This window comes from Canis lupus, chromosome 12, assembly GCF_003254725.2.
Source record: "Canis lupus dingo isolate Sandy chromosome 12, ASM325472v2, whole genome shotgun sequence".
Classification (NCBI taxonomy): domain Eukaryota; kingdom Metazoa; phylum Chordata; class Mammalia; order Carnivora; family Canidae; genus Canis; species Canis lupus.
In genome coordinates, this window is record NC_064254.1 from 22,014,078 (window position 1) to 22,029,993 (window position 15,916).

Genomic DNA, 15,916 nt, shown 5'->3' on the forward strand with positions numbered 1-15,916 from the left:
TCACTTTTAATTTAACTGGTAATAGTGGAATAAGACAAATGACTACATTCTGAAGTCTCTTCACCTTTGTGAAAAAAATATTCTGCTTCCTTAAATTTAGTTTCTTATCTGTTGGTAATGGAATTACGTGTAGTTTTTATTTTGCTAAATCTGAACCCCATATGCAACTGTGTATCTTCAAACGGTGTCTTAGTATTTCTGAGAATGCCTAGGGTTATCTGAAAAGGACTTAATACTAAATGCAATATTCAGATCCTGGTATATTTTTCTTGCATGTATTTTCTGTTCTCTCTGTTGAATACTCCTTTTTCTTCCCATGCAGCATCTTTGATGCATTGGAACCCAAGAAGTTAGATCTTACAAAGGGGAAAGGAACTTTTATCTATTTTTGGTATCATCTTCTATTTGGGTGTCATTCGTGGGGTTTTATATACTATATAGTTTTTAGTGAAATAGTCAGTTTTTATGACAAGTCTGACCCTTTCCCAGCTTGAAACTTAGCTGAGTCCAGTGTGGATAGATGTGAGCAACAGAGAATTATTGTCTCAGTTACTCCTCCTCCCTTTTGATTGCAACTTAGTTACTAGATCAAGCTTATCCTGTCTGGATACCTCTTTTTTGATTAGGCTTTCTTTCTTAGGAGGCTCATTAGTGCATCAAGCAAAACTGCCCTGAACTTCTCATGTATTTGGTGAAATCTCAGATATGGGATTCCTCTCCTGCCTGTTTTATTTTGGAGTTGAACTGGTTCCTTAGATATTTCTGATTTACTCTTGTATTTTATGTAAATAGCTAAAGTAACTAGTAGCCAGACCACCTGAATGGAGTTTGATTGAGGTAAAGACTGTTTGAAATTGTTATGATAGTTATGATAAATGAGTAGAAAATGAGCAATGCAGTTTCAGATATGACCTACTGCTTGAAGCGCATAATAACCTTTGGAGATTTGGGGGCACTTATTGTGAGTGGTAATTTTTTTTCCACGGTGATAATAGCTTTTGGTAGAAAAGTTACAAGGATGTAAATATAATTATAAAACTGCATAGTGGTTTTCAAAATCACACCATCTTGAACTTACAGATTAAACTGTCCAGCATATCTGAAACCTTAAAGTATTCCAGTCTACTATTCCTATGTGTAGCAGAAAACCGAGACAGATGGGAACCATGACTCCTTAGTCAATTCTGGGAAAAAGAGAAAGTTTTATCAGTGTTATCCCATCTTCCACATCATTTTTTCTTCCCTCTCTTTTGTGCTCAAAGATCTATATGCATTAATGTATTTTCTTGAATGCCCCCCAAGATCTTTACTGTAAACCTGCCTTCTTTAGACAATACTTCTGTGCTATGGTACCATCATTTTATTCTGTCCCCTACTAAGAACAACTTTCTAGCAAATGGACATATTTAAAATATTTTAATAAATTTGTATTTCTTCCAGGAATGTTTTTCCCCCCCCAGGAATGTTTATTATACAAAGGGATATGGGGATTTGCTCTACGAAGTTCTGATGTTGAGATTTGAGATTGTTGGGATGGATTTGTGGGGCACTATGTGGGCAGTATTGTATTCTCATAGTCCATCACATCACACAAAAGTGGTAGTACATCATAGGCTTTCTCCACATAAAACTGTTGCTGTTCAGAACACACTGCAGTTGAGGACTGGATATTTATAAGAGAGAAATATAAGATGAAGAAAAACATAGGATTTGGAGTCCAGATTCAACATCTCCCATTCTATGTTCTTAGACAAGTCCTGTTATTCTATTAATAAGTAGAACATGTTTACTAACATCTCCCTTATTAGATTTAGTGCAAGAGTAAATGTGAGCTATTACAAGTTTGGATACTTTATGGATTGTTACATGCTACATTGAAAGTGGACCAGTTCTAGGAGTAAAAGATTTGATTTCCATATATACATGTGTAAATTGAAATCCCATATTAGGCACATAGCCATTTTATGAAATAATATACACATATACATATTTTCACATAAATTCTTTTATCTACAATAGTTATCTATATTTATACTATGGTTATCAGTATAGTCTTATACTGAGACTTTTAGTTTATGCCACTTAGGGTAGAGTTTCAGAGGGATACATATAAAGAAGGGAGGCATCTTTAAATACTTCAAAACCTCCATACCCTAGTTGTCCTAGAATTTATTTTCTTCAATAAATGAATTTTGTTTTAAGCCATTTGGGCATAAATAAGTATATTCTGAGCAAGTAAATAATGTTATGGTCAAAAAGAAAACTGCACAAGCACATTTTTGTAAGGCCTTGATGACAATTCCATAGTAAACCAGGTTGAAGCCATAAGGAAAATAAAAAAGATCAAAATCTGACAGTAATTTATATTTTATCAAGAGGCAAATCAAACATTTTTAATCATGCCAGTATTTTTTATTATTATTTGTAGATGGGGTACACTGAAAGGAGCACAAGGACAGAAAGAAAAATTCTGGGTATGTAAGTCTTTCCAATTGACTTTCTACCGTGAAATGAGTATTTTAGAATCATCTGGGTCTCTACTTACTGGTTTGTGTTATTTAGTCCTATCCTAAGTCACTGTAATATTGTTTGTAATAATAGTATTTTCTTCAGCAGAAAAATTTTATGATCATTTATATTATAGTAATAGTTTTTCTCTTTCCTCTTATTTCAAATTATAAATAAAGAACTGGTATTTTTTAAAAATATTTTATTTATTTATTCATGAGAACACAGAGAGAGAGGCAGAGACACAGGCAGAGGGAAAACAGGCTTCCTGTGGGGAACCAGATGCGGGACTCGATCTCAGGACCCTGGGATCACGACCGGAGCCAAAGGCAGATGCTCAGCCACTAATCCACCCAGGTCCCCCAGAATTGGTATTTTTTTTTAAGTGAAAATCAATAGGAAAACATTTGTTATCAGCTATATTAATGGTTAGACTTCTCTCATATGTCAATTTTGTGTTTTTTACATTTTTTTTTACTATGGATGATGACTTTATAATGTTATAATCAATTACACATATTGATATATATAATAAACATATATGTAAATATATGAATGTATTTCCTCATGGTAAAGTGTTTTATTTTTGATTTTGCTAATTATGGCATATATATGTTTCTCCACTGAGAAAGAAACAATGTCTAGTCTAAAAAATTAGAGAAAGTTAAAGAACAATTTATAGAAGATTGGAACATAGCACTTCAAATATTGTTAATTACAATGAACTTTGGCTAATTGTTCCAGGTCCTTATATTATGTATATTTTAATTTTAATTTCTGCAAAAACACAGAAATAAATGAATAAGTAATGTATTCATTATGAAATCTGAATTTGAATATATGTAGTAGAAGGCATATTAAAACTTATAAAACATTAAATATTAGGAGTGATACTCAAAAGGGTGACTCTTGTTAATTAGATTTCTTCACGAGGCACTCACAAAAATCAATCAGCCAAGTACGTGGTCACCCCTTGTATCTATCTTGTTGATACACGGAAATATTTTGCTTTTAAGTAGAATGATGCTTCTTTGTATTTAGACTGAGCTCTCTTAAAATCATTATCTTCATTAGAATGAACCTTGCAGTAGCCAATAATTTAACATTAATGCTCAATAGTTAAAATTCATAATTTGTGGAAGAGGATATGTTGCTTGAGTACCTACAGTTAAGTTTCTGTATGGAATTTCTACTAGATGAGTTTAAACAGTTATTCAATATCATAATAATATAATATTTAGAGGCAAAACAAAGTTTTATTTAAAACAAAGTCTTTGATTAATGTATTGAACTTAAACTGTTTTTGACATGTAGTGCCTCATAGCTATTTGTGGAGTGAATATGAATGAAAGTGCACAAGAAAACTTTCTGTGACCCTCTCACTTTTGACTTCATTATTTCCACCCTAAAGCCTCATGGATGTTATACACACATGTACACCCACACATATACTGACTCACTCTCATATATTCAACACATATATGCATACTATCCTTTTAAATTATTTTGTTGCAATTACTATCAATTTTGAACTTACTACTTGTCAAAAATATCAGAGAAAACTGTATGTCATGGGCATACAGGTAGGATTTATTTCTGCTATGACTCTTTTAGATAAATTGTTTAATGTCAGCGGTAAGAATAAGAATTAGATGAAAAATTATCATATTTTATTAAGTTGCACATTTTGGCCGTTTTTTTTTTTTTTTTCTCTAGTTAACTGTATCTTCATCTTGGGCCAGTATCATATCTACATTAATTGTCACAGTATTCAAAGGACAAAGCAGAAGGACTGCCATATATTGGGAATATGCACAATACTTTCGAATGAGTGAATGAATAACATTAATCTGTGCATTCAGGAAAAAATTAGTCAAGTCATTAAAATAGTTTTCATTTTACATAAAATTAATATTTGGTTTAATTAAAATATGAAGTCCTTATATATAGTACTACTGTACTGCCAAGAATTATGGAGGGTCTGATGTTATCCCACTTGAATTAAGGACGTGGGTCAGAAGAAGAGTACTTAACTGTTGGTCACATCCAGATCAAGAGCCAGATGTCACCGCATGGGTCCTCACACTTTAGTCTTGCAGTGATAAGAGGCAACAATCTTTTTCCATACAGGTAGCACCTTATGATACCTCATAAATTAGGCACAGAGAACAACCAACTTTCTCCATTGTTTTATGTATATGTATATATGTGTGTGTATTTATCTATGTCATATATGTATATGACAAAAAACCTCCTTCAAGGAGAAAAACAAATATTCCATTAAGATGGGGTGGAAAGGATCTTGTGTTCTTATCCTTATGCTTAGTAATATAAATATGTCTTTCCAAGGGCCAGATAATGCCTTCAGATAATGACACAGATAATGTCTTCAAACGCTGAACTTCGTCCTTTCTAACATATAAATACCAAAGGAGATAATGTTCCAATACTCCTGGCACCATGGGCTTAATTTAGGACCTTGTCTGGCCCTGACTCTTTGACCCTCTTGGGGAGATAAGAGAAGTTTTATTATCCTTTTGGATCCGATCAATTAACTAGACAAATGGCTACAGATCTAATTCTTATTGAATGTGAAGATAAAATATTTCTGTCAGAAAGGAAAACAAATATGCTCTATCTCTATTATCATATACACTTTTTGTGTGTCAGGAGATTAGTTTTTTGCAAGAGCACTGAGAAGTTCAGAGAAGTTTTATTTCCCCACAATTATATATGAATGTTTTAAAATATTTACAAGTAGGCCTACAATATTGTAAATTGTAATAAAAAAGAATAACTTCCATTACTAAATAAAATGTAATACATAACAAAAGCCATATATTCCACTAAATAAATTGAAAATACCAGAATTAATTTTCAAAACTCATATATATTTTTTAAGATTTTATTTATTTATTCATGAGAGACACAGAGAGAGAGGCAGAGACAGGCAGAGAGAGGCAGAGAGAGAGAAGCACTCTCTCAGCAGGGAGCCTGATATGAGACTCAATCCCAGGACTCCAGGATCATGACCTGAGCCAAAGGCAGACACTCAACCACTGAGCCACCCAGGTACCCCTCCAAACTCATATTTTTTTAAAATTTTTATTTATTTATGATAGTCACACACAGAGAGAGAGAGAGAGAGAGAGAGAGAGAGAGAGGCAGAGACACAGGCAGAGGGAGAAGCAGGCTCCATGCACCGGGAGCGCGATGTGGGATTCGATCCCGGGTCTCCAGGATCGCGCCCTGGGCCAAAGGCAGGCGCCAAACCGCTGCGCCACCCAGGGATCCCAAACTCATATTTTTAAAGAAATGGGAAAGCTGAATCTGGAGAAGATTTTTCGGTCCTGTGAGCATTTGGTAGGTGTGGGCACAAGCTGAAGATTACATTTGAAATATGCAGAGAGAGAGGGAGACCTCTAGGAGAAAGAGAATCCAGCTGGATTTGGATTTAGAGGAACCAGAAACACACAGCTATCTCTTCTTATGGAATATTTATTGAGTATGAATAGTGTGAGTAGCTGAGGAGGGGGATGAAAAGGCAGAGTGAAATCTGCAGTCTTGAAGAATCTGCAGGAGGAGTCCCACTGGAAGACAGAGTTAGTGGTCTCAAATAAAATTCAATAAAATATATCCAACTTGTATACAGAGAAAAACATAATGAAAAAACAAAAGCAAATTCAGAAAAATGTAAATACAATCAATGATAGTACCTAATCAAATGGTAGTACCACCATTGATTGTTTTTACATTGTTCTAAATCAAATGGTTTAACATATATTTAATTGTATTCTCAGTAGGATTAAGAGAGAGACTGAGCCAGAATCAATTTTTAAAAACATGATGGCCAATAGTTTTCCAAAACTGAAGGACATCAACCCAAAGATTTAGAAAGCTCAATAAACTTCATGAAGGAGAAGTCAAGAAAACCACATCCAAGCATTTCATAATCAAATAGTTGAAAATAAAAGATAAAGTGAGGGCAGCTCCAGTGGCGCAGCCGTTTAGCGCCACCTGCTGCCCAGGGCGTGATCCTGGAGACCCCAGATCGAGTCCCGCGTGGGCTCCCTGCATGGAGCCTGCTTCTCCCTCTGCCTGTGTCTCTGCCTCTCTCTCTCTCTCTCTCCTCTCTCTAAATGAATAAATAAATAAATCTTAAAAAAAGTTAAAAAAATAAAAGATAAAGTGAAAAATTTAAAAATAGCCACTGTATTTAAAAGGATATAGGATATTATTCAGCCAGAAAGAAGGAAGAAATCCTGCCATTTGCACAACATGGATGAACCTCAAGGGCATTGGGAAATAAAGTCAGACAAAGAAAGACAAATACTACACAATCTCACTATATGTAGTAACTAAAGCAAACCAGTAAAACCTCAAATTCATAGAAAAAGAGATAAGATTTGTGATTAATAGAGGCAGGGGTTGAGGGCAATAAGAATAGGAGAAAGGGGGTCAAAGGTACAAAGTTCCAGTTACAAGATAAATAAGTTCTAAGGATGTAATAAACAGTCTGATAACTATAGTGAACAATGATGTATGTTATGTATGACAGTTGTTAAGACAGTAAATCCTGAGCATTCTTGTTAGGAAAATTTTGTCTTTTTTTTTCTCTTTCTTGCATCTGTATCAGGTGATGGACGCTAACTGAAATTATTGTGGTAATCATTTTACAATATATGTAAGTCAAGAGGCTAGAGGAATAGGTTGATATCACAAAATAAATAACCTGGATTTAAAGCACAGGATGTAGTCACTTGTTTTACCATAAAGAAACCTCTGAATTTCAAGTAAGAAGGGAGAATCTTTACAATAAGCAATTCTAGAGCAGGAGTTAGCAGTTTGTTGGTTTGTCTTTTCTGTAAATGGCCAGGTAGTAAATGGTTTAAATATGGGGGGTGAGGGGATCACAGAAGTCTCTGTCACATATTCCATTTTAGTTGTTTCACAACTCTTTAAGGAAAAAAATCAAAATAAAACTAAATACTCAGCTCATGATCTGTACCAAAACGTTACTGGCCAGATTTGTCCATGAGCCATAGTTTGTCAATGCCTTAGCTAAAGCAACTTTATATTCATGTGGAAAAACACTGAACCTTGGCCCCCTAACTCAAAAACTATGTGAAAAACTAATTTGAAGTGGAACATAGACTTAGGTGTGATTGCAAAATAATAAAACCTCTAGAAAAAAACTTGGACAAATATGTTAGTAATATCAATTAGGCAAAGCTTTCTTAAACTGCATACAAAATGAATAAACTTTATATGGAAAAATTACCAGACTACATTAAAATAAAAACTATCAGAAGACAGCATTATGAGATAGAAAAGGTAAAACATAAACTGAGAGATTATCTACGGTCATCTATCTATCATCTATCTATCATCTATCTATCATCTATCTATCTATCTATCTATCTATCTATCTATCTATCTATCTATATGGCAAGGACTCACATGCAGAATATATAAAATTCTTAGAAATATACAGGAAGAAAGAAAAATAAATAACAATAGCTCAATAACAATACTGGACAACAAATTTGTACACCTAGTTCACAAATGAGGAAATCCAAATGGCAAGCCAACATATGAAAAGGTATCCAACATTTACTAGATTGTCTTAAATTAAAAGAATTGGAATTACCAAGTGTGGGCAAGGATATGGAATAACTGGAACTTTCTTCTGTTAAATGTGTAAATGGTACAATTACTTAGGTTCATTGTGTTTATCAACAAGAGAATGGATAAACAAATTGTGGAATAGTTATATAATAAAAATACTCAGCAATTTAAAACAAGTTAGTTATATATATATATATATATATATATATATATATATAGGATAAAAGGATGGATTATTGCGTTATTAAAAACATTAATTCCAGGAAGAACTGATGGTAGATAGGAAGGTAGATATTGACAGGGAGAGAAAATGGTAGACCTTCTGGCATTCTAAAAATAGTTTTTATCTTGATCTTCCTGGAGGTTTCGGTAGGCATAAACCTCATAAACATGTGTATAAACTCACTAAACTTTGCACTTCTTATGAATACACTTTATACATGTGATTGTACTATATATCTCAAAAGAAAAGATTTAAAAATCTTTAGAAATTTAAATCTTGGGCAGCCCCGGTGGCGCAGCGGTTTAGCGCTGCCTGAAGCCCAGGGTGTGATCCTGGAGACCCTGGATCAAGTCCCACGTCAGGCTCTCTGTATGATGCCTGCTTCTCCCTCTGCCTGTGTCTCTCTCTCTCTCTCTCTCTGTCTCTATGAATAAATAAATAATAAAAAAAAATCTTAAAAAAAAAGAAATTTAAATCTTTGGAAAATTTCTTTCCTACATTTTCACCCATTCCTTTAAAATTACATTTTTAAATTCAGGCATTTGGAAGGAAAAACTAACAATTGGTGAGGGAATAGAAGAAATAACAGTAGGAAGAATAAGATTAATAAACAAAATATATATTCTGAGGTGCCTTTTATTAGTGCTGATTTACAAAGTACTATTCTTCATAATTTATAATCTTGCCTTTTATGGAAACCTAGATCCTTTTATGGAAAGGCTAGATCTCATTAGTACATAAATTTGCATTTGTTTATAAAAACATCACATAGTCTTCTGATTTTACCAAATATCTAATGATGAAATGTGGGTAGTAATAATTTTAAGACATCCAAATGAGAATAGGTACAGTGCTACATATCATAGTTATAAGAATATAAGAATAGGTACAGTGCTACATATCATAGTTATAAGAATTTAAATCATATTATTATTTTTGACAGTTATCTTAGGTTGTGACTATTTTTTTGACTCTCATCTTTGAATATACACATATCAGAACTGAATACAAAGTTTAGAAATGGGAATTCAGTACAGCTCATTGTTGCTAAAACTCTCACACACTTTGTTACTGTCTTACTTCCAGCTAAATTGAGGACATTCCATCTTTGAAGTCGTAAATTGAAGTCATAATTTTAGACACAGTTTTGAAAGTGCTCCTTTATGATGTCAGGACTGATTAATAAGGCAAAGGGTCAATATAAAAAGAAGCAAATTATGACATCAAATACATAAATAATGTATGGAGTAAAAACATAGAGTTTTGTATGTGCTCAAAGTTAAGTTGTTATCAATATAAAATAGACTGTTATACATATAAGATGTTTTCTGTTGGTGTCATGGTAACCACAAAGCAAAAACCTACAGTAGATTCACAAAAGTTAAAGAGAAAGGAATTAAAACATACCACTCTGGACAATCATCACCCATAAAAAAAAGCAAAAGATAAAAAAGAAACAGGGAACTACAAAACAACCAGAAAATAATAAGATAGCATTAGTAAGTTTTTATTTATCAATAATTTAAATGTAAATGACTAAATTCTCTAATCGAAAGGTGTAGAGTGACTGAATGGATTAAAAAACAGGACCCAATTATAGCTGCCTATGAGACTCTTTTCAGTTTTAAGGGCACACATAGGCTGAAGGGATAGAGAAAGATATCCCATACAAATAGAAAACAAAAGAGACCAGGGGTATCTATAGTCATTATCAGATGAAGCAGACTTTAAGTAAAAAATTGTAACAAGAGAAAAGAAGTTCTTTATACTGAAAAGGGGATCAATTAATCACGAGGATATAACCTGTGCACCCAACATTGGAGGACCCAAATCAATTAAGCAAATATTGACAGATCTGAAGAGAAATAGACAATCCAATAACAGTAGAAGATTTCAATACTCCACTATGAGCAATGGACAGATTACTCAGAAAGATACTCAATAAGGAAACCCTGGATTTTAACTATACATTACACCAAATAGACCTAACAGACATATACTTTACATTCCACCCAAGAACAGCATTAAGCATATTCTTCTCAAGCCCCCACAGAACATTCTCTAGGGTGGATCATATGTTAAGTAACAAAACAAGCTTTAGCAAATCTAAGATTGAAATCATGCCAAGTATCATTTCTGACCAAATTATATGGAACTACTATTCAATAACAAGAAAAAAATTGGAAAATTCACAGATGTATGGAAATTATATAACACATTTCCGAAAAAAGAGTGGATTAAAGAAGAACTCAAAAGAGAAACTAATATCTTGAAATAAATAAAAATGAAAAAAACAACCTATTAAAATCTATGGAATTCAGCAGAAGAAATTGTAAGAATCTTTATAGGATTAAATGCCTACATTAATAAAGAAGAGAGATCACAAATAATTATACATTCTTCAACAACTAGCAAAAGGAGTACAGACTAAACATGAAGTTAGTATAGGGAAGAAAATAACTATAACTATATATCAGAGTAGTAATAAATGAAAAAAAAAAGGCCAGAAAATCAATATGAAATATCAACAAAACTAATAACTGTTTGTTTGAAGACAGACAGAATTGACAAACCCTTACCTAGGCTAAGAAAAAGGAGAGAAGACTGAAATAAGTAAAAATCAGAAATGTAAGAGGAGATATTACAATGAATACAAAGGATTATAATAGACTTCTATGAAAAACTATATCCCAACAAACTGGATAGCCTAGAAAAAAATGGATAAATTCTTGGAAGAATACAACCTAACAAAACTGAATTATTAAGAAATAGGAAATCTGGGACACATCAGTGGCTTACTGCCTTCAGCTCAGGGCATGATCCCAGAGGCCAGGGATCAAGTCCTGCATTGGACTCTCCACAGAGAGCCTGCTTCTCTCTTTGCCTGTGTCTCTGCCTTTCTTTCTGTTCATGAATAAGTAAACAAAATCTTAAAAAAAAAGAAATAGGAAATCTGAATAGATATATAAGGAGTGAAAATGTTGTATCAATAATTAAAAATATCTCGACAAAGAAAAGCATAGGACCAGATGGTTTTACTGATAAATTCTACCTAATATTTAAATAAAAATTAACATCAATGCTAGCAATTTTTTGGTGCAGTCTTTTGGGTATTCATGTCATCTGCAAGTAGTGAAAGTTTGACTTCTTCCTTGCTGATTGGATGTCATTTATTTCTTTTTGTTGTCTTATTACTAAAAGTAGGACTTCCAGTTCTATACTAAGTGACAGTGGTCAGAGTGGACATCTCTGTTGTGTTCCTGATTATAGAGGAAAAGCTCTTGTTTTCCTCATTGAAGATATTAGTTGTAAGTTTTTCATATATGGCCTTTGTGATGTTGAGGTATGTTCTCTCTCTCCCTACTTTGTTGAGGATTGTTATCAAGAATGGATGGAAATACTTGTCAAAGGCTTTTTTCTGCCTCTATTGAGAGGATCATATGGTTCTTATCCTTTATTAATGTAGTATATCACATTGATTTGTAAATATTGAACCACCCTTGTGACCTAGGAGTAAATCCTATGTGATCATGGTGAATGATTTTTTAAATGTATTGTTGGGTTTGTTTTGGACTATTTTATTGAGAATTTTTGCATCCATGTTCATAAGGGATATTGGCCTATAGTTCTTTTTTAGTAGAGTCTTTATTTTTGGTATCAGGGTAATGTTGGCTTCATAGAATGAATTTGGAAGTTTTCATTTCTTTTTTATGGTTTTTTTTTAAAGATGTTATTTATTCATGAGAAAGAGAGAGAGGGAGAGAGAGAGAGAAGGAGAGAGAGAGAGAGAGAAAGACAGAGAGAGAGAGAGAGGCAGAGAACAGGCAGAGGGAGAAGCAGGCTTCATGCAGGGAGCCTGACATGGGACTCGATCCCGGTTCTCTAGGATTGCCCTGGCTGAAGGCGGCGCTAAACCACTGAGCCACCTGGGCTGCCCTCTTTTTTATGTTTTTAAAATAGTTTTGAGAATATAGGTACTAAATCTTCTTTAAATGTTTGGCAGAGGGACACCTGGGTGGCTCAGTGGTTGAGAATCTGCCTTTGGCTCCGGGCATGATCCTGGGATCGAGTGGTGCTTTGGGCTCCTCACAGGGAGCCTGCTTCTCCCTCTGCCTGAGTCTTTGCCTCTCTCTGTGTCTCTCATGAATAAATAAATAACATCTTTAAAAAAAGGTTTGGCAGAGTTTTTCTGTGAGGCTATCTGGCCCTAGACTTTTGTTTGTTGGGAGTTTTTGATTACTGATTCAATTTCTTTCCTGATTATTGGTCTGTTCAAATTTTCTATTTCTTCTGGTTTCAGTTTTGGTGGTTTCTATGAAAGATTCCACCAAAAAACTTCTAGAACTAATAAACAAATTGAGTAAGTTTCAGGACACAAAATTAAATGTGTTGCATTTTTATACACCAATAATAAAGCAGCAGAAAGAGAAATTAAGGAATCAATACCATTTATAATTGCACTAAAAAACAATAAGATACCTAGGAAGAAACCTATCTAAAGAGGTGAAAGACCTATATTCTGAAAACTCTAAAACATTGATGAAAGAAATTGAAGATCACAAAAAGAAATGGAAAGACATTCCATGTTCATGGGTTGGAGGAATAAATATCATTAAAATTCCTATACTACCCAGAACAGTCAACACATTTAATGTAATTCCTATCAAAACACCACCAGTATTTTTCACAGAGCTAGAACAAACAATCCTAAATTTGTATGGAATAACAAAAGACCCCAAATAGCCAAAGCAACCTCAAAAAAGAAAAGCAAAGCTAGAGCATGACAATTCTGGACTTCAAGTTATACTACTAAGTGGTAGTGATCAAAACAAAATAGATTTGGCACAAAATATCTGGCACAAAAACAGACACATAGATCAATGGAACAAAATAGAAAACCCAGGAATGAATCCATAACTATGTGATAAACTAACCTTAAACAAGCTGAAAAGAATATCCAGTGGGAAAAAGACAGTCTCTTCAACGAATGGTATTGGGAAAACTGGACAGGCACATGCAGAACAATGAAATTGGACAAGTTTTTTACACCATACACAAAACAAATAAAATATATATGAAAGACCTAAATGTGAGACTTGAAACCATAAAGCTACTAGAGGAGAACACAGGCAATAACCTCTTTGCGTGAGTTATAGCAATTTCTTTCTAGATATGTCTCCTGAAGCAAGAGAAACAAAACTAAAAATAAGCTATTGGGTCTTCATCAAAATAAAAAGCTTCTGTGCAGCAAAGGAAACAGTCAACAAAACTAAAAGGCAACCTATGGTTTGGGAGAAAATATTTGCAAATGATATATCTGATAAAGGGTTAGTGTCCAAAATATATAAAGAATTTTAAAATGCAACACTCAAAAAATGAATAATACCATTGAAAATGGGCAGAAAACATGAATAGATATTCTTCCAAAGAAGACATCCAGATGGCCAACAGACACATGAAAAGATGCTCAACATCACACTCTGCATCAGGGAAATACAAATCAAAACTACAATGAGATATCACCTTACACTCATCAGAATGGTTAAAATCAGCAACACAAGAAACAACAGGTGTTGGTGAGGTTGTGGAGAAATGGGAACACTCTTGCAGTCTTGTTTGGAATACAAACTTATCCTGCCACTCTTGAAACAGTATGGAGATTCCTCAAAAAGTCAAAACTAGAACAACCCTATGATCTAGCAATTGCACTACTAGGTATTTACCCAAAGAAAACAAAACAAAACAAAAAAACTAATTCAGAGAGATATCTACAGCCAGATGTCTATAGCAGCATTACCTACAATTGCCAAATAAAGAACCCAAGCATCCTTAGACTGATGAATGGATAAAGAAGGTGTGGTGTATGCAACAGAATATTACCCAGCTATAAAAAAGAAAAATCTTGCCATTTGCAATGGTATGGATAGAGGTAGAGAGTATTTTGTGAAGTGAAAGAAGTCAGAGAAAAACAAATATCATTTAATTCATGTGTGGAATTTAAGAAACAAAACAAACGAGCAAAGGGGGGAAAAAGGAGGGAAGGAAGCTAACCAAGAAATAGATTCTTAGCTATAGAGTCTTAGCTATACAGGACAAACTGATGATTACCAGAAGGAATGTGGGTGGGTGGATGGATGAAATAGGTGATGGATATGAAAGAGTATACTTGCTGTGATAAGCACCAAGTGCTCAATGGAATTGTTGAATTACTGTATTGTACAAGTGAAACTAATATTACACTGTATGTTAACTAACTGTAATTTAAAATTAACACCAAATCCTTCTCAAATTTTTTAAAAATTTGAAGAGGAAGGAACACTCCCAAACTCATTTCACAAGGCCAGGATTACCCTGATACCAAAGCCAGAAAAGGAAGCTAGAAGGAAAGAAAATATCCCTAATTAATAAAGATTCAAAAATTAAAAAAAAAATACCAGCAAACTGAATCCAGCAGTACATTAACATGATCATAATCATGATCATAGGGATTTATGCCTGGCAACATAGGCAAACCAGTAAATATGATACCCTTATTAATAAAATGAAAGATAAAAAATTATAAGATCATCTCAATAAATATAGACAAAGCATTTGACAAAATTCAACATCTTTTAGTGGTTAAAAACTCTAAAAAACTAAACTTAGAAGAAGTATACCTCAGCATAATAATGGACATATACGACATCATATTCAATAGTGAAAGATTAAAAAGTTTTTCTCTAAAATCAGGAATAAAATAAGGGTGTCCCCTCTTAGCTCTGCCATTCATCATAGTACTGGATGTTCTAGACAGAGTACTTAGATGAGAGAAAGAAACAAAAGGAATCCAAATCAGAATGGAAGAAGTAAACTGTCTCTGTTTGTACATGATACAATCTTATATATATATAAACCTAGACTGCACCAAAAATCCATTAGACCTAATAACAAAGCAGCAGGGTACAAAATCAACATACACAAATTAATTGCCTTTCTTTCTTCTTTCTTTCTTTCTTTCTTTCTTTCTTTCTTTCTTTCTTTCTTTCTTTCTTCTTTCTTTCTTTCTTTCTCTTTTTTTTTCTTTCTTTCTTTTCGTTCATTCTTTTTTGAGAGAGAGTGAGCCTGTATGAGTGGGGGTGGGGGAGTACTGGGGGTATCCCAAGCAGGCTCCACACATGGGGTTCAATCTCATGATTCTGGGATCATGACCTGAGCCAAAATCAAGAGTCAGACACTGGGACCCCTGGGTGGCTCAGTGGTGGAGTGTCTACCTTTAGCTCAGGGCATGATCCTGGGGTCCTGGGATGGAGCACCACCTCAGGCTCCCCAGAGGGAGCCTGCTTCTCCCTCTGCCTGTGTTTCTGCCTCAATCTGTGTGTCTCTCATGAATAAATAAAATCTTAAAAAAAAAAAAGTCAAACACTTAACTGACTGAACCACCCAGGCACCCTAATCAGCTGCATTTCTATACACAAACAGTGTACTATTTAAAAAAATATTTCATTTATGATACAATAAAAATATGTATATTTACCATAAATTTAACTAAGGATGTGAAAGATCTGTATAACAAAAATT

At 33.8% G+C, this 15,916-nt stretch overlaps 1 protein-coding gene across 1 annotated transcript in view; it reads left to right on the forward strand.

Moving 5' to 3' along the window:
- The window catches only part of TINAG (tubulointerstitial nephritis antigen), a 92,381-nt gene that overhangs the window by 73,487 nt on the left and 2,978 nt on the right, over nt 1-15,916 (forward strand). Inside the window, exon 10 of the mRNA XM_025419071.2 lies at nt 2,429-2,474. Coding sequence (XP_025274856.1) covers nt 2,429-2,474 — 46 coding nt within the window. The remainder of the gene's footprint in view (nt 1-2,428; nt 2,475-15,916) is intronic.